Here is a 23,381-nt window from a genome sequence, read left to right as displayed (position 1 = left end):
TCTCTGATCTGAAAGTCATGAATTTTCACAATACGGTTGACCAAGAGTTTCCTTCTGTACCCAAAATAAGTCACAGCAAAAAATATTTACAATTTATTTACAATTTATATAAGAAATGAACATTTGACTGGCATTTTATAGACAGTGATGAAAATTACATTCATTCATTCATGGAAACAATTTCCTTACTCGCTTATGAGACGTTGGAAGAAAGAGGTGAAGCTTAAAACTTTAAGTAAATAAATCTGATTGGAATTTAGTGATGGATTTTGAAGCCAATTATGAAGAAAAATATATCCAATGTATCCATTGACAACCAACCTCCTTCAGGGAGCCTGGACTGGGTCAATTAGCTTAGTTCTGTTCGTCCGTCGTTGAGATTTCTGCTTGGCAGCGTGCTGAACTGGGTGGGAGGGGTTCACTCAGAGGTGAACCTGGGTGATCCCAGGGCTGGTGTTGGCTGGTTTCACCAGCTTTTGCGGCGGCAGTCAGGTTCGGGAACAGCTCAGTTGTCAGCTTTCCGCTCGGAAGTTCTCTTAAAAATTCAGAAGACTTGACGCACCTTGAAAGCATCAGGTTAAACTTTGAGTTTGTTCCAAAAGTAAAGAATGAATGAATGTTACGTGGTAGTTTAGCTTAGCTTAGTTTAGCAATGGCTCTCGGCCCAAAATAAAATTAAGTGTTTACAAAGAAGAAAGGAGAGAAGAAAGAGTTGCCGGCGCAGAAGAGAGAAGGGGAGCAGGAGAAGAAAGCGAGGCACGACTCTGTTCTAACTTTTAAGGGAGACTTATGTCACCAAACTCCGCCCATTTAGTGTGGGTGTAATCTCACAGAAACTTCATGTGTTCAAAAGAGGGCAGACTGAAATGAGTCACTATTTAAACACACCCCTGCCACATTTCTCCATGTGAAGTGGAGTTTCGTCAGGAAGGGCATCCGGCGTAAAACCTGTGCCAATTCAACATGCAGATCCACCTTGGATTTGCTGTGGCGACCCTGAGTGCAAACAAGGGAGCAGCCAAAGGGACTTACTGTTATCTATTTGTTCTAAGACACTCAAATGGACACATTATTACTAGACATTTAAACACATCCTTTGGATAAACAGAGTACTTCAACATCAACATTTTAGATAATGCAGGAAGATTCACTCACACACATCAGCTGCAAAGAGCAACTGGAATGATTACATCCAAAGCATTTTGTTTGGATAATCAATACAACCAACATTATAAGTCTTTAGATATAAATGAGAGACATACTGATGTCAGTTCTTATTTCAAACCAAAGGTCTTTCTTTGCTTTACTCAAGATACAAGTTAGTGGTGAAGAATCAACAATTTATGGCCTTCATCTGGTTGCGGGGGAGCTTTGCCCTTTGGAGAGGTTCTTGCCTTAGTTTGCTCATACTTTAGGTGTCCTCAGATTCTGACGTTAAGCCATGATCATGTCATGTAGTTCACGAATTACAACCTTGTTTTTCTGGAAAGCAGTGCTGGACCATCGGATGCTGTCTCCAAAGCTTATCTGAAGATATCCAGATGACTTAGGAATTTCTCCACTGAGGTGGAAACGCAGTCTATGCATCCAGTGGGGTTTTGTGGTTGAGAGAGGATTAATATATTTTATTTAATCAGGTCTAATCGAGGCCATTGCGCTACACTTACTAACCCCCAGAGCAAACACACAGGTGACAGTGGTAAGGAAAAACTCCCTCTAATGATGTGAGGAAGAAACCTCAAGCAGACCAGACTCAAAGGGGTGACCCTCTGCTTGGGCCATGCTACCAACACAATTCACAAAACGAATATACAGGAAATGTTGCTGGTGCACAGGACAGGAGGGCCTCAGAAAACAGACACCACATCCATCTCCGGATGGAGCCGCACCTCAAACAGAGAGGAAAAAAAAAAACAGAATGAGGCATCAGAAAGACAAGAAATACAGTATCATTTGTCAGCATTAAGCAAGAAGAAGAACAAAACAAATAGATCGCCGGCCACTAGCTCTAAGCTTCACTAAAAGACCCAGCATTTAGATAAAGTTGAGGCTGTGGACTCCAGCACCATATACTGTATGTCCCTTAAGTGGAATAAGCAGGTATAGAAAATGAATGAGTGCTTACATTAAATTGAATGTAACAATAAAATTATTTGTAAAATATTCCGTATGTTGGGCATGAACAGGATTAATGAAGTCAGTGAGTGAGTGGGTCTGTACTTTGTAAAAACGATTGCATATTCTTCTTTGTCATTATGGATTTTGGTCAGGGTCACTGTACTTCTTATCAATCAATCAATCAACTTTTTTCTTGTATAGCGCCAAATCACAACAAACAGTTGCCCCAAGGCGCTCACAGTTGCCCCAAGGCGCTGGGCTATGTTGAGGTCTTTCAATATAAAATTTTCTATTTGTTTGTTCATTCTTCAGTTCGACAGTTTGTCAGTTTGTCTTCTCATTCGTTCATTTATGTTTTTTTTTTATTATTAATAGGTTGTATTGCTGAGCAGGTAGCTCAGTGGGATAAGGACTTTGGCTATCATTTTGTAGACCTGGGTTCAGTTCATGGTCATGCTCTCTGTCCTTGTCCTTCATTTGCATTGTCCTAGTCCACCCAGCTGTACATACAATACCCATTCTCATGACAAGTTTCTTTTGATATAATACAAAAAGAGCAGTATTTTGCTTTGAATTTCCACACACATGACGTGTTTTGCATTTACTGTCCAACAATGCACATTTGCGTTTTGGTTAATGTTATTTTTAGGGGTCAAATAACACTAATAAGTAAAACAGGACTTTCCACTTTTTATTTTTATGTGGATGACCTTGATGAATGTGAGATTAATACCTCCCAATGGGAAATATGTGAGATATATATATATATATATATATATATATATATATATATATATATATATATATATATATATATATATATATATATATATATATATATACACGAGGTCTGTGATAAAACTACCTTTTTATTTTTTTCAAAAACTATATGAATTTGAATCACGTGCGATTACATCAGACAACCTTCGTTGAACCCTCGTGTGCATGCGTGAGTTTCTTCACGCCTGTCGGTTACATCATTCACCTGTGGGCTGGCTTTGAGTGAGGAGTGGTCCACCCCTCCCGTCGGAATCTCTTTGTCTGAGAACTTCCTGAGAGACTGACGCTTTGCTTGATCAAAATTTTTTTTAAAACTGTGAGGCACATCGAAGTGGACACCATTCGAGAAATTCAGCTGGTTTTCTGTGAAACTTTTAATGGCTGATGAGAGATTATGGACTGTTGCTGTCGCTTTAAGGACTGCCCACGAAGCGGGACGTCGCGACGCGCCCTGAGCCGCCGCTGTCTGCCTGCTTCGAGCTGAAAGCTTCCAAATTTAAGCCTCTGTTGACCCAGGATGTCGTGAGAGAACAGAGAACTTTCAGAAGAGGACGGGATCAGCAGTTTATCAGGACATTCCACTGTTAAAGGAGATTTTATTAATGAAAGATGTGCGGACGGGTCCGCGTGTCAGGACGCAGCCAGCGCGGTGCAGCAGCACAGGAAAAACACCTCCGTGTTGATAACCATTTGTAAAAACCAGGCGGCTTTTGATGCCTTTCAGTTGAGTGAGTATCTGAGAAATTGTTTAACAGCTGGACATGTTCCAACTTGTCCTTAAGGCTTCCAATGGAGGTGTTTGTTGACAGAGGTGGCCGTCATCCGAACACGTCCGTGATCATCAACAGAGGCACGCATGTCCGCAGCCAGGATTTTTGAGCTGTTCAAAAATCTGGATGCGGATGACATCTGCCTTACATACTCCATATATACTCAATTCATACACAATACATACTCACTCTATGCGCTGTATATCTGCCATTAACCACTGATATCCGCAACTGACAGGGATTTGCGGCTTGGCAGCGGACCGGGACAGTGTGTAAAACAGATATATATCATGCCCATCATGTCCACTTCACAAACTAAAATATGTTGTAGAGAATGCTACAGGCAAGCAAGTAGACTCTTGCTTGCCTCTACTGGTGGTTGGCTCTCACTGCGGTATTGTATCACTTCCTGTTCCGGAGCACAGCGGTGTTTTGCTGTATCTGTTAGCTGTTTAATCTGCGCAGTTAGATTGATCTAGTTAACTAGATAACGATTTGTTTCACAGTTGTCAGATCCTGCTTTTAGATACACGGCACACGCTCACCCTCCAATGAGTGTGTTTGTGTAAAAACCAGCTCTCCGTCTCTGGGGTCCGACCTTCGTGTCTCCACGGGCATTACCCGACAGGGCTGCACCAAGGCTGTTCAAGCTGGTGGCGAGGAGATTCGTCTAGCTGCTCACTGCCTCCATCCGGACGTCCACCCCGCTGAAGCTGATCTTGCACCCCGGTCGAATAGCCTTCTCAGGAACCAGGATATGAACCGGCCACGCCCGTTAACGGCAGCTCTCCTCTTATGGATCAGGGCTCTTGGAATGTTGCTAGATTTTAAATTTAGTGACTCGTACAGCGAGTCCCCAGGATGTGTTATTTTCATTAAAAAAAACAGACTAACCTTTTAGAGCCTTTTGATGTTGTACACCTAATAAACTTAACTTTTACACCTTAAGAAGCATCAATAATCCAATGTCCGAGCCTTAACACTTTAACTGCATGCTTGGAATTTTATTGCAGGTTTTGCAAGTTCCGAAACATAATCAACATAGATTATATGGTGATAATTTCACAATAGTAATTCAAATATAATTAGAATAATGATTGGCAGAGATTTTTGTTTTAAATTCAATAATTCTGACTGATCTTACTTCGACTGGGACTGGATTGATTTCTTAACAAATTTTTTCTAGGAGTGAGGGAAGAAGGTTTTTGAGGTTAGGGTCCCCAGCTCGGTGGACTTGATTTCCTCTTCATCAGCTATCAGTCGTTGGCTGACCACGATCCTTGTGCGATCTTGTAATCCTTCAGCAAAGTTAATCCACATAAGATATTATTCCATCTTCAATCAACCACAAGTTGATCTAATCCATTCTGGTATGCTGTGATATTCCTTGAGAGAGAAATCGTTGAACATTTCCCACTCAGACTTAAGGCCAGTGGTTATCCTCCATTGTTCTGCTACTCCGTAACTGGATGGCCTGAGTGGGAGTTGAACTCTCTCTCAAATGATCTTTTATGGCTCCAATCCTCTCACTCCACGATTCCAATTGATGCTCACAAGATGGTCAAGTCTTGTGATCTCCTCGTAGCAGGGGAGTAGTGCCAACAGCACCTCTCCCTGGAAGAATAACCCTGTTTTCTGGTGTTTCAACAAGTTATATATGTTCCTGACTCCAGTCGTCCTCAGATGATCTTGGTTACCATGGGGACACTGTTGACTCAAAACCTCCTCCCTTCTCCTTCTGCTTTACTAGAAATCTCCGCAGCCCCTACCAGTAACTTATTTCTCAAGTTCCTCTATTCTGTTAACACTTCAGCTTTTCTGAGAATTCATTCTTTTAAATCATTTCTTCAAAATCACATCAATCATATTCAATTATTTCATTACAACTCTCTTTCACATAAAAACAATTCATATGATCATATACAAACATTCTCATTCAATATTTTTCATTTCATATTTTACCAACGTCTTAATCATTTGGTCAATTGTTTCACATCGGTTTTTCTTGCCCCACTTGCGACATCTTCTTCACTTCCTCTTTTTCTCTGACTCTGCACTCTTTATGAAAAACAACTCATATAATCATTCATTTTACTTATTCGTAAAATACATCTTATAATCAACTCTTAATTTTAACACATTGCTACTTCATTTGATCATACTTGTCATGTTAGAATCATTTTTAGATATATTCCCTCGTCTTCACCACCGAGTTCATTCCGTGGACCTCCCCATTTGCAATGGAAAAGTCCAGCATGACCTCACTTACTTCTGGAAGGTACCAAAAACTGTGCAGTTTAATTCGACAGCATGTATATTAATCCCATGGCATGCATTATACTCCAAGACGAAAACAAGCTGAAAGCAAGCTTAAAGTCATCTTTCCTGACACAGTGTAATCTTCACGTGCCTTAACTAAAGCACTCCCTCTGCTGAATCACCTCTAAATTATTTACACATTATTCACTTTGTGTGATTTTAGAAATCCGCTAGCTTAGCGCAGCTACTAGCTCTTAGCCGATTTAGCATGGCGGCTTCTCCTGTCTCTCCTGCACTTTTCTGCTCTGGGCGTGAAATGTTTAGTTATTCCTCGGCCTCCTTTAGCAGTAATGGTACTTGTAATAAGTGTAGCTTATTCGTAGCTTTGGAGGCCAGGCTGGGCGAATTGGAGACTCAGCTCCGCACTGTGGAAAATTCTACAGCTAGCCAGGCCCCTGTAGTCGGTGCGGACCAAGGTAGCTTAGCCGCTGTTAGTTCCCTTCCAGCAGATCTCGAGCAGCCGGGAAACCAGGCCGAATGGGTGACTGTGAGGAGGAAGCGTAGCCCTAAATAGAAGCCCTGTGTACACCGCCAACCCGTTCACATTTCTAACCATTTTTCCCCACTCGGCGACACACCCGCCGAGGATCAAACTCTGGTTATTGGCGACTCTGTTTTGAGAAATGTGAAGTTAGCGACACCAGCAACCATAGTCAATTGTCTTCCGGGGGCCAGAGCAGGCGACATTGAAGGAAATTTGAAACTGCTGGCTAAGGCTAAGCATAAATTTGGTAAGATTGTAATTCACGTCGGCAGTAATGACACCCGGTTACGCCAATCGGAGGTCACTAAAATTATCATTGAATCGGTGTGTAACTTTGCAAAAACAATGTCGGACTCTGTAGTTTTCTCTGGGCCCCTCCCCAATCAGACCGGGAGTGACATGTTTAGCCGCATGTTCTCCTTGAATTGCTAGCTGTCTGAGTGGTGTCCAAAAAATGAGGTGGGCTTCATAGATAATTGGCAAAGCTTCTGGAGAAAACCTGGTCTTGTTAGGAGAGACGGCATCCATCCCACTTTGGATGGAGCAGCTCTCATTTCTAGAAATCTGGCCAATTTTCTTAAATCCTCCAAACCGTGACTATCCAGGGTTGGGACCAGGAAGCAGAGTTGTAGTCTTACACACCTCTCTGCAGCTTCTCTCTCCCTGCTATCCCCTCATTACCCCATCCCCGTAGAGATGGTGCCTGCTCCCATACCACCAATAACCAGTAAAAATCTATTTAAGCATAAAAATTCAAAAAGAAAAAATAATATAGCACCTTCAACTGCACCACAGACTAAAACAGTTAAATGTGGTCTATTAAACATTATGTCTCTCTCTTCTAAGTCCCTGTTAGTAAATGATATAATAATTGATCAACATATTGATTTATTCTGCATTACAGAAACCTGGTTACAGCACGATGAATATGTTAGTTTAAATGAGTCAACACCCCCGAGTCACACTAACTGCCAGAATGCTCGTAGCATGGGCTGAGGCGGAGGATTAGCTGCAATCTTCCATTCCATCTTATTAATTAATCAAAACCCAGACAGAGCTTTAATTCATTTGAAAGCTTGACTCTTAGTCTTGTCCATCCAAATTGGAAGTCCCAAAAACCAGTTTTATTTGTTATTATCTATCGTCCACCTGGTCGTTACTGTGAGTTTCTCTGTGAATTTTCAGATAGCACAGATAAGATAATTATAGTGGGCGATTTTAACATCCAGAATAACAGGATAACATAACTTAGACTCAATTGGCTTTGCTCAAAATGTAAATGAGTCCACCCACCACTTTAATCATATCTTAGATCTTGTTCTGACTTATGGTATGGAAATTGAAGACTTAACAGTATTCCCTGAAAACTCCCTTCTGTCTGATCATTTCTTAATAACATTTACATTTATTCTGATGGACTACCCAGCAGTGGGGAATAAGTTTCATTACACTAGAAGTCTTTCAGAAAGCGCTGTAACTAGGTTTAAGGATATGATTCCTTCTTTATGTTCTCTAATGCCATATACCAACACAGTGCAGAGTAGCTACCTAAACTCTGTAAGTGAGATAGAGTATCTCGTCAATAGTTTTACATCCTCATTGAAGACAACTTTGGATGCTGTAGCTCCTCTGAAAAAGAGAGCTTTAAATCAGAAGTGCCTGACTCCGTGGTATAACTCACAAACTCTCAGCTTAAAGCGGATAACCCGTAAGTTGGAGAGGAAATGGCGTCTCACTAATTTAGAAGATCTTCACTTAGCATGGAAAAATAGTTTGTTGCTCTATAAAAAAGCACTCCGTAAAGCTAGGACATCTTACTACTCATCACTAAGAAAATAAGAACAACCCCAGGTTTCTTTTCAGCACTGTAGCCAGGCTGACAAAGAGGCAGAGCTCTATTGAGCCGAGTATTCCTTTAACTTTAACTATACTCAACAAAAATTTAAACGCAACACTTTTGGTTTTGCTCCCATTTTTTATGAGATGAACTCAAAAGTCTAAAACCTTTTCCACATACACAATATCACCATTTCCCTCAAATATTGTTCACAAACCAGTCGAAGTCTGTGATAGTGAGCACTTCTCCTTTGCTGAGATAATCCATCCCACCTCACAGGTGTGCCATATCAAGATGCTGATTAGACACCATGATTAGTGCACAGGTGTGCCGTAGACTGCCCACAATAAAAGGCCACTCTGAAAGGTGCAGTTTTATCACACAGCACAATGTGTGATAAAACTGCATTGTTAGACCTCAGTGCTGCTTTTGATACTGTTGACCATAAAATTTTATTACAGAGATTAGAGCATGCCATAGGTATTAAAGGCACTGCGCTGCAGTGATTTGAATCATATTTATCTAATAGATTACAATTTGTTCATGTAAATGGGGAATCTTCTTCACAGACTAAGGTTAATTATGGAGTTCCACAAGGTTCTGTGCTAGGACCAATTTTATTCACTTTATACATGTTTACCTTAGGCAGTATTATTAGATGGCATTGCTTAAATTTTCATTGTTACACAGATGATACCCAGCTTTATCTATCCATGAAGCCAGAGGACACACACCAATTAGCTAAACTGCAGGATAAAGACATGGATGACCTCTAATTTCCTGCTTTTAAACTCAGATAAAACTGAAGTTATTGTACTTGGCCCCACAAATCTTAGAAACATGGTGTCTAACCAGATCCTTACTCTGGATGGCATTACCCTGACCTCTAGTAATACTGTGAGAAATCTTGGAGTCATTTTTGATCAGGATATGTCATTCAATGTGCATATTAAACAAATATGTAGGACTGCTTTTTTGCATTTGTGCAATATCTCTAAAATTAGAAAGGTCTTGTCTCAGAGTGATGCTGAAAAACTAATTCATGCATTTATTTCCTCTAGGCTGGACTATTGTAATTCATTATTATCAGGTTGTCCTAAAAGTTCCCTGAAAAGCCTTCGGTTAATTCAAAATGCTGCAGCTAGAATGCTAACAGGGACTAGAATGAGAGAGCATATCTCACCCATATTGGCCTCTCTTCATTGGCTTCCTGTTAATTCTAGAATAGAATTTAAAATTCTTCTTCTTACTTATAAGGTTTTGAATAATCAGGTCCCATCTTATCTTAGGGACCTCATAGTACCATATCACCCCAATAGAGCCCTTCGCTCTCAGACTGCAGGCTTACTTGTAGTTCCTAGGGTTTGTAAGAGTAGAATGGGAGGCAGAGCCTTCAGCTTTCAGGCTCCTCTCCTGTGGAACCAGCTCCCAATTCAGATCGGGGAGACAGACACCCTCTCTACTTTTAAGATTAGGCTTAAAACTTTCCTTTTTGCTAAAGCTTATAGTTAGGGCTGGATCAAGTGACCCTGAACCATCCCTTAGTTATGCTGCTATAGACTTAGACTGCTGGGGGGTTCCCATGATGCACTGAGTGTTTCTTTCTCTTTTTGCTCTGTATGCACCACTCTGCATTTAATCATTAGTGATTGATCTCTGCTCCCCTCCACAGCATGTATTTTTCCTGGTTCTCTCCCTCAGCCCCAACCAGTCCCAGCAGAAGACTGCCCCTCCCTGAGCCTGGTTCTGCTGGAGGTTTCTTCCTGTTAACAGGGAGTTTTTCCTTCCCACTGTTGCCAAGTGCTTGCTCACAGGGGGTCGTTTTGACCGTTGGGGTTTTTCCGTAATTATTGTATGGCCTTGCCTTACAATATAAGACACCTTGGGGAAACTGTTTGTTGTGATTTGGTGCTATATAAATAAAACTGATTTGATTTGATTTGACTAAAGTGTTTTTATTACATGTGCTTTGCAGCTGATTTGCGGACAATTTGTGAATGCATAACAAACACGTCACGTCAACCCAAAGTACTATATGTGGCAGAAAGCGACATACGTGCCAGTCAGTGCCGGTCTGGCTGTGTAAATCCACAAAGACGTAGCTGCTGCAAAAGGGTCTCCTCCAGGACTTTTATTTAACACCAACAAAAGGAAGAGTTGCTGTTTAGCCACAACTCACGCTGAAGTCTGTTTTCTGTGACACTCCAAAAAAAAAAAAAAACACCGTCTCACACCCCAATCGGCTTCCCCCTCCCGCTCCCCAAACTCATGAACAGTTAACCCTCGCATGACAAAATGAACATTAACTCTGTGATCAACTTGTCCAAGTCCAGCAAATGCTCCAGAGGCTGTATTGTTGGTGTGAATAGTGATGCCGACCGCCCGAGTGAGCTTATTTTATGACCGCAATGCAGAGGCCGTGCACGCACAACATGTGCGCGATGCATTCATAATACACCCGTAATACTGCCGTGATAATCTCAATGTGTCGGATCAGTTTCCTCACTACATGCGTTATATAACCGTGATTGTTCATCATATATTTGCTATATATTATTAATATATCCGTAGTTCATACTGGGACATTTGTCGTTTTTGGCCATTTTTGTTGCGGACGACAATGAACGCCCGCAATTTGTATACTCAATTCATGCGCAATTGATCCTCTCATCAGTGGGACAGGGCCCTTAGGCTAACAAACAAATCTTATTTGGAGCGTTTGATTAATGCATACTTTTGCAGACTGGTCAGTTGTTTCACAGCTGTAAATGGAATATTATCACAGTAACTGTGGAGAAGCAGTGGCGCTAATGTCACCAAGCTATGGAAACCTGATAATTACTTCTAACATTGCTAACATACAAGTTCATTCATTCATTCATTTTCTATACCCATGTATTCAATTAGGGGTCATGATTGAGCTGCAGCATATACCAGCAGTAACTGGGTGAGAGGCAGGGTACACCCTGGACAGGGTCTATTGCAGGGTCTCATACAGACAGACAAACACATTCGCACTATAGTCAGTTTAGAATTTCCAATTCACCTTTTCTCCATGTCTTTGGAAATGTGTGGAAGCTGGGCCACTAAGAGGGGATGGAGAGAACATGCACCTTTCCACAGCTAAAGGAACAGGTGGAGAGTGATTCCAGGACCTTCTGGCTGTGGAGCAGCAGTACTAAGCACGACAGCACTGTGCTGTCTACATACAAATTACACTGAACAAAAATATAAAGGCAACACTTTTGTTTTTGCTCCCACGTCTCATGAGCTAAATTTAAAGAGCTAAAAGATATTCTATATACAGAAAAACCTTATTTCTCTCAAATATTGTTCACAAATCTGTCTAAATCTGTGTTAGTGAGCACTTCTCCTTTGCCGAGATAATCCATCCCACCTCACAGGTGTGGCATATCAAGATGCTGATTAGACAGCATGATTATTGCACAGGTGTGCCTTAGGCTGAGGGAGGACATGCTGCAGGTTGGTGTGACAGAGAAAGTTACAGAGAACAGGGTGAGATGGAAACGATTGATCTGCTGTGGTGGCCCCTAACGGGTCACCACAGCTGGAAAGAGAAGAAGCCGTTGCTGCGTGGTTTCCACTAGGACCACTCTTGCTTGCTGACTATATTGATTAAATTTAGGTAAAACTCTAAATCGGTTTTACTGGATTAAAATTTATTCATTTATTTTAAACACTTACCTTTCATTACTTGCACAATAGACACAATAGAAACATACGTGAAATATATATATATATATATATATATATATATATATATATATATATATATATATATATATATATATATATATATATATATATATATATATATTTTTTTTTTTTTTTTTTTTTTTTTTTTTTTTTGTATTAGAGAGCACCATGAAGTTACCCACCATACTAAGCAATGTTAGGACTTGTTATGAGTGGAGTGGCTATACGCCCAACCATTGGTTCAACAAAGTAAATATGCAAGCATATACGCCCAACCACAACCAACCAATGAGCGTGCTTGTAAGTTCACTTCCGGTTTCAACACAGGGAAAATGGGCAGATATTTTCTTGCCAGCTGCGGGAGGGTTCGCAGCCCGTGGAGGGCCTGCGATCTAAAGCGGTTCTGTTTGGCTCATCACACCCAGGGAACTCTGTCAAACTACTACACCATCTTACAGGCAACAAGCAGCATTTTGTTTATAAAAACACGTTTGTCGTCATTAACAGGCTTCCGTTCAAAATGCTTATTGCTTTCATCCATTGCAGTGTTTTGTTTTGTTTTTTTTGCAGTAATTAAAGACTTAATTAAGTTAAATGTGGCAAACATACGCCACTTTTCACTCTGCAATAGAGCCTTACAAAGTGGTGTAAAACCTAGTTTAGATGCACAAAATGTGTCAAATACACAATCACGATTGGGCGAATAAGGTAAGACAATATATTTATCTGCCCAATAGTTGGGCATGTAATGTTCAATGTATGACTTATCTACCCACCGGTTGGCGAATAGCCTTTGCCATTTATGAATTGCAAACTTATCTGAGGGCACTAGGCAGCCCCCGGAGTGCCACCTGCTGCTACTGACATTAAGCTCTCTTTCACTGTGTATATTGATGTTTTTTTCCCATGTTCTTGTTTGCCCACAGCCAAATGTAACTACATGGGCCAGAGTTTTTCTGAAGGCCAGCGTGTTTTATCAAGAAGCTGCAGGGAATGCAAGGTAATACATTTTCTTCTTCTTGTGTTACAGTCTGCACCCATTTGCTCTGCACTCAGACCACCATGCAGGACTTCATTCATTTCATTCCAACGTGAATGGGCAGTGATTCCATGCTGTACTGCTCAGAGTGTTATTCAATTAGCCAACAGGCCTTATTAGTTTACCTCTAAACTGCAGCCTGTTCAATCGGCCGTTCTTCTTCATCTCTTGAATGGAGAGATAGCCATGTAATTAGAATAGGTTATGAACTTAGAAATACAATGGCCTGCATTATGTTTGAACTTCATCACTGTGTGGATGATAATTAAAATCATTATTCCAGCATGGGTTACAATCGAGGTGAGTTTTCTCCTACATTAAGCCATTCATCTTGAAAGACACCAATTTAAAATTATCGTTGTTTCCATGTAATTGCTTACAAAGAGCCATGCTGAATTTGTATATATATATATTGTAGTGTTCAGAATAATAGTAGTGCTATGTGACTAAAAAGATTAATCCAGGTTTTGAGTATATTTCTTATTGTTACATGGGAAACAAGGTACCAGTAGATTCAGTAGTTTCTCACAAATCCAACAAGACCAAACATTCATGATATGCACACTCTTAAGACTATGAAATTGGGCTATTAGTAAAAAAAAAGTAGAAAAGGGGGTGTTCACACACACACATACATACATACACATATACATATGCATATATATATATAAACATGATTGGGATTGAAAGGAAGATAGGAGCATCTTCTTTACAATATGTGAAATGGAGTTTAGATGTGGTAAGGTGACATTAGTGCTGGGATTTAGGAATGAGTTGTTATTGCACGATTTGTGGACATATTATTGTATATGGTTAGTTCACAGTGTTATTGTACAGTCTGACAGCAGCAGGGAGGAACGACCTACGGTATCGTTCCTTCGTGCACTAAGGGTGCCTCAGTCTGTCAGTGAACAAGGTGGTCAGCTCCACTACAGTCCGGTGCAGAGGGTGAGAGGAGTTGTCCATAATGGATTTGAGCTTGGTTAACACCCTCCTCTCAGCCACCTCCTCCAGAGACTCCAGAGGACAGACCAGGACAAAGCTGGACTTTCTGACCAGCTCAAACAGTTACTTAGCATGACTCAGATGAGACATACAAGGGAACGTCAGGATACAATAGTTTCATCACGTGGCGTGTTTGTCTGGGCATGATCCAGCATGCAGATGCCTCACTGTTGATGACCCCAACAACCTGGTCTCAGCAAAGTGATAGATACTTTTGGAAGGTGGGGAGAGACTGGTTTACTTCTTGGGTAGTTGTGATCCATGAGGGCCTCTTCACATATAGTATGAATAAGGGTGAATCACAGCGGAGCAGCTCATATGAGCGAACCACAAAAACATCGAGCGGATGGGCAGGTGTGCACGATGCCGCTGGGACGGTTTTGTGCACCCGGGCAGCTGTGATGTGGTTACATATCACGCAGCTGCTGTGAAAATAAAAAAATACATGCCACCCACCGGATTCAAACCTGCAATTTCCAAAAGCTCTGATTGCCAATCAGAAACTCTACCACTGAGCTACCATCGTTGTCCTGTTAAAAGGTATGGGAAAAAGCCTGATATCAACAAGGACATGGACAGATTAAAAAAAACACAACAAAAACAAACAAAAAAAAAACACACCATATAAAAACACTGCATTTTATTGAATCCCTCTTATCAAGCGCGCAATATAAGTATGATCCATATGTTCCTATGTACAGTCATGAAATGACATGATTGAGAAGCAAGGTGCTCTTATCATGTCCACATCTGCTGGCGGCATGTCCAGCCAGCCCCACCTGTCTGTCTTGTGGATGGCACGCCGCAGAAAACACACTGCATCATGTGGAACAGAGGTCACGTGGGTGACGTGTCATTCAGATCACCCACTATGTGTTATGATCTGACAGTCCATTTCACCTGGGGTAACCTGTCAATGTGTGCACTGTGCGCATGCTCACTGCAGCTCATTGCAACAGGGATATATGTTTTTATGTATGTCCACGTGAGGACAGCAAGCAGACACATGCACATCACAATGGACAGATGTTAGTTCATGTCCGTTCCCCAGCTATGATGTCCAGAACCACAGATCTCCACAGGTGCTCCTGTCGGTATCCACACCCCGACCGGTGTTAGATATTCGTGTATATCAGCTGGAATTTGGCCGTCACCCGCCACGAGATGGTTCAATGGGCTCTCACAGGGCACACTCTGTCTGTTAGCCACTGGTGTGCGCAAATAGTAGTAGCAACAGCAGCACGAGGTGTTGGAGGCAGCTACAATTTTACACATATTGCATATGATTCCTGCTTCATGAGCAATTCAGCCACATTTGTACTATGTATGAAGGGGCCCTGACACAAGGCATTTTGTTAGGTGGTTGATGCAGCAATTTGTGACCACAACTGACGTAATTATCATTCAAATCTCATACAGTGGGGAAAATAAGTATTTGATACACTGTTGATTTTGCAAGTTTTCCCACCTACAATGAATGGCGAGGTCTGTAATTATTTTCATAGGTACACTTCAACAGTGAGAGACAGAATCTAAAAAAAAATAAAAAATCCGAAAATCACACTGTTTTACTGCATGAAATAAGTATTTGATCACCTACCAACCAACAAGAATTCTGACTCTCACAGAACTATTAGTTTTTTTGGAAGAAGCCTTCCTTCCATAAGAAGAAGAAAGGCCACAGGTGGGAACCGAACCCATGGCCATCTTGTTGTGAGGCATCAGTGCTGATCACTAAGCCACCGTGCTGCCAAGTTGAAGTGTAACTTTGATACAAATTACAGACCTCTCCATTATTTGTAGGTGGGAAAAAATGCAAAATCAGCAGTGTATCAAATGCTTATTTTCCCCACAGAAGAAACTGTCAAATTCTATACTACTACTATTACTATTATTACTACTCCACCTATTATTTATTTATTTTCTGTGTTTAAACTCTGTTTTGTTGTACACCTTTAAAAAAAAAAGTTTAAAAGGTCTTCTATGAATAAATAAATACATACATACTACTACGATCACTAATAATAATTCTTCTTCTTTGTCTTTCGGCTGTTCCCGTTAGGGGTCGCCACAGCAGATCAATCGTTTCCATCTCACCCTGTCCTCTGTATCTTCCTCTGTCACACCAACCACCTGCATGTCCTCTCTCAGCACATCCATGAACCTCCTCTTTGGTCTCCCTCTTCTCCTCCTGCCTGGTGGCTCCATCCTCAGCATCCTTCTCCCTATATACCCTGGGTCCCTCCTTTGCACATGTCCAAACCATCTCAATCTCGCCTCTCTGACTTTGTCTCCAAACCGTCCCACCTGAGCTGTCCCTCTGATATGTTCATTCCTAATCTTGTCCATTCTTGTCACTCCCAAAGAGAATCTCAACATCTTCAGCTCTGCCACCTCCAGCTCTGCCTCCTGTCTTTTTGTTAGTGCCACTGTCTCTAAACCATACAACATAGCTGGTCTCACTACTGTTTTGTAAACTTTCCCCTTCACTCTTGCTGATATTCTTGGGTCACAAATCACTCCTGCCACCTTTCTCCATCCACTCCACCCTGCCTGCACTCTCTTCTTCACCTCTCTACCACACTCTCCATTACTTTCAACAGTTGACCCCAAATATTTAAACTCATCTACTTTCACCACTTCTACTCCTTGTAACTGCACTATTCCACTGGGCTCCCTCTCATTCACACACATGTACTCAGTCTTGCTTCTACTGACTTTCATTCCCCTTCTCTCCAAAGCATATCTCCACTTCTCCAGACTAGACTCAACTTGCTCTCTACTCTCACTACAGATCACAATGTCATCTGCAAACATCATAGTCCATGGGGACTCCTGTCTGATCTCATCCGTCAACCTGTCCATCACCACTGCAAACAAGAAAGGACTCAGAGATGATCCTTGGTGTAATCCCACCTCCACCTTGAATGAGTCTGTCATTCCGACTGCGCATCTCACCGCTGTCACACTATTCTTGTACATGTCCTGCACTACCCTAACATACTTCTCTGCCACTCCAGACTTCCTCATACAATCCACAACTCTTCTCTTGGCACCCTATCATAAGCTTTTTCCAAGTCCACAACCACACAATGTAACTCTTTCTGTCCTTCTCTGTACTTTTCCAACAGTATTCTCAGAGCAAACATTGCATCTGTAGTGCTTTTTCTCGGCATGAAACCATATTGCTGCTCACAGATCTTCACCTGTTTTCTAAGCCTAGCTTCTACTACTCTTTCCCATAACTTCATGCTGTGGCTGATCAGCTTTATGCCTCTGTAGTTACTGCAGCTCTGCACATCACCCTTTTGTTCTTGAAAATAGGAACCAGCACACTTCATCTCCACTCCTCAGGCATCCTCTCACTTTCCAAGATTTTATTAAACAATCTGGTTAGAAACTCTACTGCCATCTCTCCTAGACATTTCCATGCCTCCATTGGAATGTCATCTGGACCAACTGCCTTTCCACTCTTCATCCTCTTCATAGCAGCCCTCACTTCTTCCTTGCTAAGCTCTTTTACTCCCTGATTTACTCTCGCCACATCATCCAGCCTTTTCTCTCGCTCATTTTCTTTATTCATCAACTCTTCAAAATATTCCCTCCACCTTCTCAGCACACACTCCTCACTTGTCAGCACATTACCATGTGCATCTTTTACCACCCTAACCTGCTGCACATCCTTTCCAGCTCTGTCCCTTTGTCTGGCCAATCGGTACAAGTCCTTTTCTCCTTCCTTACTATTCAACTTCTTGTACAGCTCGCAATATGCCTTTTCCTTTGCTTTTGCCACTTCTCTTCTCACCTTACGCCGCATCTCCTTGTACTCCTGTCTACTTTCTTCATCTCTCCGACTATCCCAAAACTTTTTCGCCAACCTCTTTCTCCTTATGCTTTCCTGGACCTCTTCATTCCACCACCAAGTCTCCTTGTCTTCCTTCCACTGTCCAGATGTCATACCCAGTACTGCCCTAGCTGTCTCCCTCACCATATCTGCAGTACTTTTCCAGTTGTCCAAAATTGCTTCCCCTCCAACTAGTGCTTCTCTCACCTGCTCGCTAAATTTCACACAACAGTCTTCCTCCTTCAGCTTCCACCATCTGATCCTTTGTTGAGCTCTCACTCTCTTCTTCTTCTTTACCTCTAAAGTCATCCTACAAACAACCATCCTATGTTGTCTAGTGACACTCTCTCCTGCTACCACCTTACAGTCTGTGATTTCTTTTAGCTTGCATCTCCTATAAAGAATGTAGTCCATCTGTGTGCACCTTCCTCCACTCTTATATGTTACCCTGTGCTCCTCCCTTTTCTTAAAGTAGGTATTCACCACAGCCATTTACATCCTTTTTGCAAAATCAACTACCATCTGTCCTTCCCCATTCCTATCCTTGATACCATATCTACCCATTACTTCCTCATCACCTCTGTTCCCTTCACCAACATGCCCATTGAAGTCTGCTCCTATCACCACTCTTTCATGCTTGGGCACACTCTCCACCACCTCATCTAATGCACTCCAGAAATCTTCTTTCTCCTTCATCTCACAACCTACCTGTGGGGCATATGCACTGATGATATTCATCATCACCCCTTCAATTTCCAACTTCACACTCATCACCCTGTCAGACACTCGCTTAACCTCCAACACACTTTTAACATACTCTTCCTTTAAAATGACCCCAACACCATTTCTCTTCCTGTCCTCACCATGGTACAACAACTTGTACCCACCGCCGATGCTCCTGCTCTTACTTCCCTTCCACTTTGTCTCTTGCACACACAATATGTCTACCTTTCTCCTCTCCATCATCTCAGCCAGCTCTCTCCCTTTACCAGTCATACTACCAACATTCAAAGTCCCCACTCTCATTTCCACCCTTCTAGTTTTCTTCTTCTCCCACTGTTCATGGCAACGTTTTCCTCCTCTTCTTCGTCGTCTTCGCCCAGCAGTAGCCCAATTTCCACCGGCACCCTGTTGGGCAATAGCACCGGTGGCGGACGTTGTTAACCCAGGCCGCGACCGATCCGGTATGGGAATTCGATTCTGAGTCTGCATAGTTGGGTTGGCTTGTTTTACGCCGGATGCCCTTCCTGACGCAACCCTCCTCATTTATCCGGGCTTTGGACCGGCACTCAGAATGTACTGGCTGCACACCCCATGTGGCTGAGTTACGATTAATAATAATAATAATAATAATAATTAGTATTAATAACTGTTGAAGTAGTAACATAACTGAGTAATACTTTATTGGATGTTTATGTGGATAATATGCTTTTACTGAGCACAACATAGATTTTATTTTTGAAGAAAAAGCATGCAGAGGAATGAAGGGATAATGTATGTGCTGTCAAAATGATATATTTATTTATTTCCAAACTTTTTGGCAAGGTTCTCAAAAATATTGTGAATGATCAGATTAAGGTGTGCTTGTGTTCTTTTAATATTTTACCCCCCTTTCAGTGTGGCTTCAGGAAACAGTACATCACAATGACTGCCTCCATTAAGGTTTTAAATAATGATATTGAAGCACTGGATGCTAAGGACTTCTGTGCTGCACTTCACATAGCACAGAACATTACTATTGTGGCATTTTATGTCACAGACCCACAGCTATTGACTTCTATGACCATACCTTTGGCTGGTTCTCAAACTTTCAGGTCATAAGCAATGTGTGCAGCAGTGGTGGGCACACATAACCAAAAAATTTACTTAGATAACAGATAATCAGATAACTGAAAAGTTATCTTTGATAAAGTTAAAACGATCAACCACCCAAAAATATATCGGACGTTAAAGATAACCGATAAATTCCAGTATTGTCTCTGGTACATTTGCAACTACTAACAAGCTGATTTTGAGTTTAACACCATGATCGCTTCTGAAAGCATCAAAGGCGACCACAGACCCAAACAATGAGTCAGGACTTCTGTCTTTGAGCGTCCTGCCCCCTGCTGGAAGTTCCTGTTTGCTACATGGCTTGCAGCACAAACGCAGCTGAGAGGAGCTACAAACCTCAACTCTCTACTCAATCACAACGCTGCCATCAGGCCAAGGTTTTGCAAAATAAAGCAATGCTGACTTATGGTTTGGTGTAAATAAAATGAATACTGATAGAATAACTCCATTAATGTCAATTCTGTCATTTGTGCAAAGTTAAAATATAACATACGAGGGCTGTCAATAAAGTTACGGTCCTTTTTATTTTTTTCAAAAACTATATGGATTTCATTCATATGTTTTTACATCAGACATGCTTGAACCCTCGTGCGCGTGCGTGAGTTTTTCCACGCCTGTCGGTGACGTCATTCGCCTGTGAGCACTCCTTGTGGGAGGAGTCGTCCAGCCCCTCGTCGGAATTCCTTTGTCTGAGAAGTTGCTGAGAGACTGGCGCGTTGTTTGATCAAAATTTTTTCTAAACCTGTGAGACACATCGAAGTGGACACGGTTCGAAAAATTAAGCTGGTTTTCAGTGAAAATTTTAACGGCTGATGAGAGATTTTGAGGTGATTCTGTCGCTTTAAGGACTTTTCACGGTGCGAGACGTCGCGCTGCGCTCTCAGGCGGCGTCGTCATCCTGTTCAAGCTGAAAACATCCACATTTCAGGCTCTATTGATCCAGGACGTCGTGAGAGAACAGAGAAGTTTCAGAAGAAGTCGGTTTCAGCATTTTATCCGGATATTCCACTGTTAAAGGAGATTTTTTTAATGAAAGACGTGCGGACGGGTCCGCGCGTCGGGACGCAGCCGCCGCGACGCTCCGCCACAGGAAAAACACCTCTGTTGAAAGCCTTAAGGACAAGTTGGAACATGTCCTGCCTGTTAAACAATTTCTCATATACTCACTCCACTGAAAGCCATCAAAAGCCGCCTGGATTTTACAAATGGTTATCAACACGGAGGTGTTTTTCCTGTGCCGCCGCACCGCGTCGGCTGCGTCCCGACGCGCGGACCCGCCCGCACGTCTTTCATTAAAAAAATCTCCTTTAACAGTGGAATATCCGGATAAAATGCTGAAACCGACTTCTTCTGAAACTTCTCTGTTCTCTCACGACGTCCTGGATCAATAGAGCCTGAAATGTGGAGGTTTTCAGCTTGAACAGGCTGATGACGCCGCCTGAGAGCACTGCACGACATCTCGCACCGTGAAAAGTCCTTAAAGCGACAGAATCACCTCAAAATCTCTCATCAGCTGTTAAAATTTTCACTGAAAACCAGCTTAATTTTTCGAACCGTGTCCACTTCGATGTGTCTCACAGGTTTAGAAAAAATTCTGATCAAACAAAGCGCCAGTCTCTCAGCAACTTCTCAGACAAAGGAATTCCGACGAGGGGCTGGACGACTCCTCCCACAAGGAGTGCTCACAGGCGAATGACGTCACCGACAGGCGTGGAAAAACTCACGCATGCGCACGAGGGTTCAAGCATGTCTGACGTAAAAACATATGAATGAAATCCATATAGTTTTTGAAAAAAATAAAAAGGACTGTAACTTTATTGACAGCCCTCGTATATCTTTTAATGCTGAATAATGCACTAATTCTAAAGTTTTGTAACAAACACAGACAGATGGCATTCTGGGTAAAATGTGCCTCCGCTAACACTGATTGGTTATGTAAACCAACATGTTAATGTGAGGTGTGTCGTGTGTTGGTGTTTACAGATAAATGTGCTTTTGTAAAATATGCCAAAAAATATAACCGGTGTCAAAATAAATAGAACACTGCCATGATCTACTCGTGCCAGTGTGAGTTTTGGCCCTTTTTCAGTTGATTTTTCATTGGTGCGAGAATTTTTTGGATCGCACCGAGTTTCAGGTTAATCGCGCGTCCTGCATCGTTTAGTATACATGGAGTAACGAGCTGCGTTTAACATTTCACGACCACGTCTCGCATTGTGCCTGTGCAAACACCGCAGACCTGTCTTGTAATGTTTTTTTTGGTTTGTTTTGTTCTGATCCAACCCACTGTGGAGATCTGTGCACATGTCGGTGGATCCACCTGCTCTGGTTGCTCATGCAGAACAAAAGAGGGATCATCTCCTTCATCATCAGAATCCTCACTGTCTGGTTCAGACCAACGATTCGCTGCACGTTCTGTCTTGCCCCAGTTAAAAAAAAAAAAATGAAGCGCTTGCTCAAAATTCACAAGAAGCCTCATTTTTACAAAACAAATCAAACAAAAAAATCCCCATCACCACACTAACCACACATGCTAAATACTCCATCAAAATAATACACACTCCAAACACACCAAATATTTCTCAAATATGTCAATTATCCAAACTCTAATCATGTCTGTACACCTGAAATGCACGCGTACTCAGCCAGCCATTTGCAATCACATTGGGTTTTCTGTTTTCACATGTCACACCTCTGTGGATCAAAGCTGTTCACATGCGAATGTCCACTGCTGCTGAAACTTTGTTCACACTTCATGCTCAAAGTCATGCTTCTGTAAACTGCCGCCTGTTTTGCACAAGCCAAGGCACAGTTCACTCTGAGAGATCGCCGCAGACGACAGAAAATATTATTACATATATGAATTATTCATTTTTATATTAATATTATATTATTGATTATGGTGACATTGTTTATATGAATGCAAGTTCTCTACAGATGTTAGACACTGTTTACCACAGAGGTTTAAGATTTATAATTGGCTGTAAACACCTCATTCAACACTGTATTCTTTATTCTCTTGTCACTTGTTGATCACGATCCAAATGTAGACTTTTGCCTTGGTACAATTTAGTGTACAAACAAGAGCAACCTGAGATTTCTGACATCTGTCAAGGGTTGACAAGGACGCAAAATAAAATATATGTCATTCACATTGTGACGTGGACTTTACCTGGAGTCGGATTCCACAACACAATGTAATAATTGCATACTGATCTGACTGATCAAGATGTTGCAATCCGATATTTAATTCACAAACTTAAACAAAATAGCGTCTTCCTGATCTTGGTTTTACTTCACACAGAAAGGCCCCAGGTGGGAATCAATCCCATGACCTTCTTGCCATGAGGCAACAGTGCTTACCAATAGGTCACTGTGCTGCCTTTGACAAATTCCTGGAAACTTGCTCCTGTTTTTATGATTTTCATCTGCTTCCAGTTGGCACTTTGAATATACTGTTTTGTATTGATACTGTATAATGTATGTAAAAAAACTATGTATGTTTGACTGAAACAGGTCTCTCTTGAGAATGAGTGTTTGTGTCTAAATGAGACTACCTGTATAAATAAAGATATAAATAAAAAGAAATAACAATTATCCAGTACTCACATATTATTCAAGACATGGGAATTAAT

At 41.6% G+C, this 23,381-nt stretch overlaps 1 protein-coding gene across 1 annotated transcript in view; it reads left to right on the top strand.

Moving 5' to 3' along the window:
* Positions 1-23,381, top strand: part of LOC117500647 (protein kinase C-binding protein NELL1-like) — a 905,329-nt gene that overhangs the window by 274,833 nt on the left and 607,115 nt on the right. The window contains exon 7 of the mRNA XM_034159400.1: positions 12,952-13,025. Within this exon, the coding sequence (XP_034015291.1) occupies positions 12,952-13,025 (74 nt within the window). The remainder of the gene's footprint in view (positions 1-12,951; positions 13,026-23,381) is intronic.

This window comes from Thalassophryne amazonica, chromosome 2 (assembly GCF_902500255.1).
Source record: "Thalassophryne amazonica chromosome 2, fThaAma1.1, whole genome shotgun sequence".
In the NCBI taxonomy this organism is placed as follows: Eukaryota; Metazoa; Chordata; class Actinopteri; order Batrachoidiformes; family Batrachoididae; genus Thalassophryne; species Thalassophryne amazonica.
The sequence above is the reverse complement of the archived record's forward strand: the minus strand, read 5'-3'. Positions and strand labels throughout refer to the sequence as shown.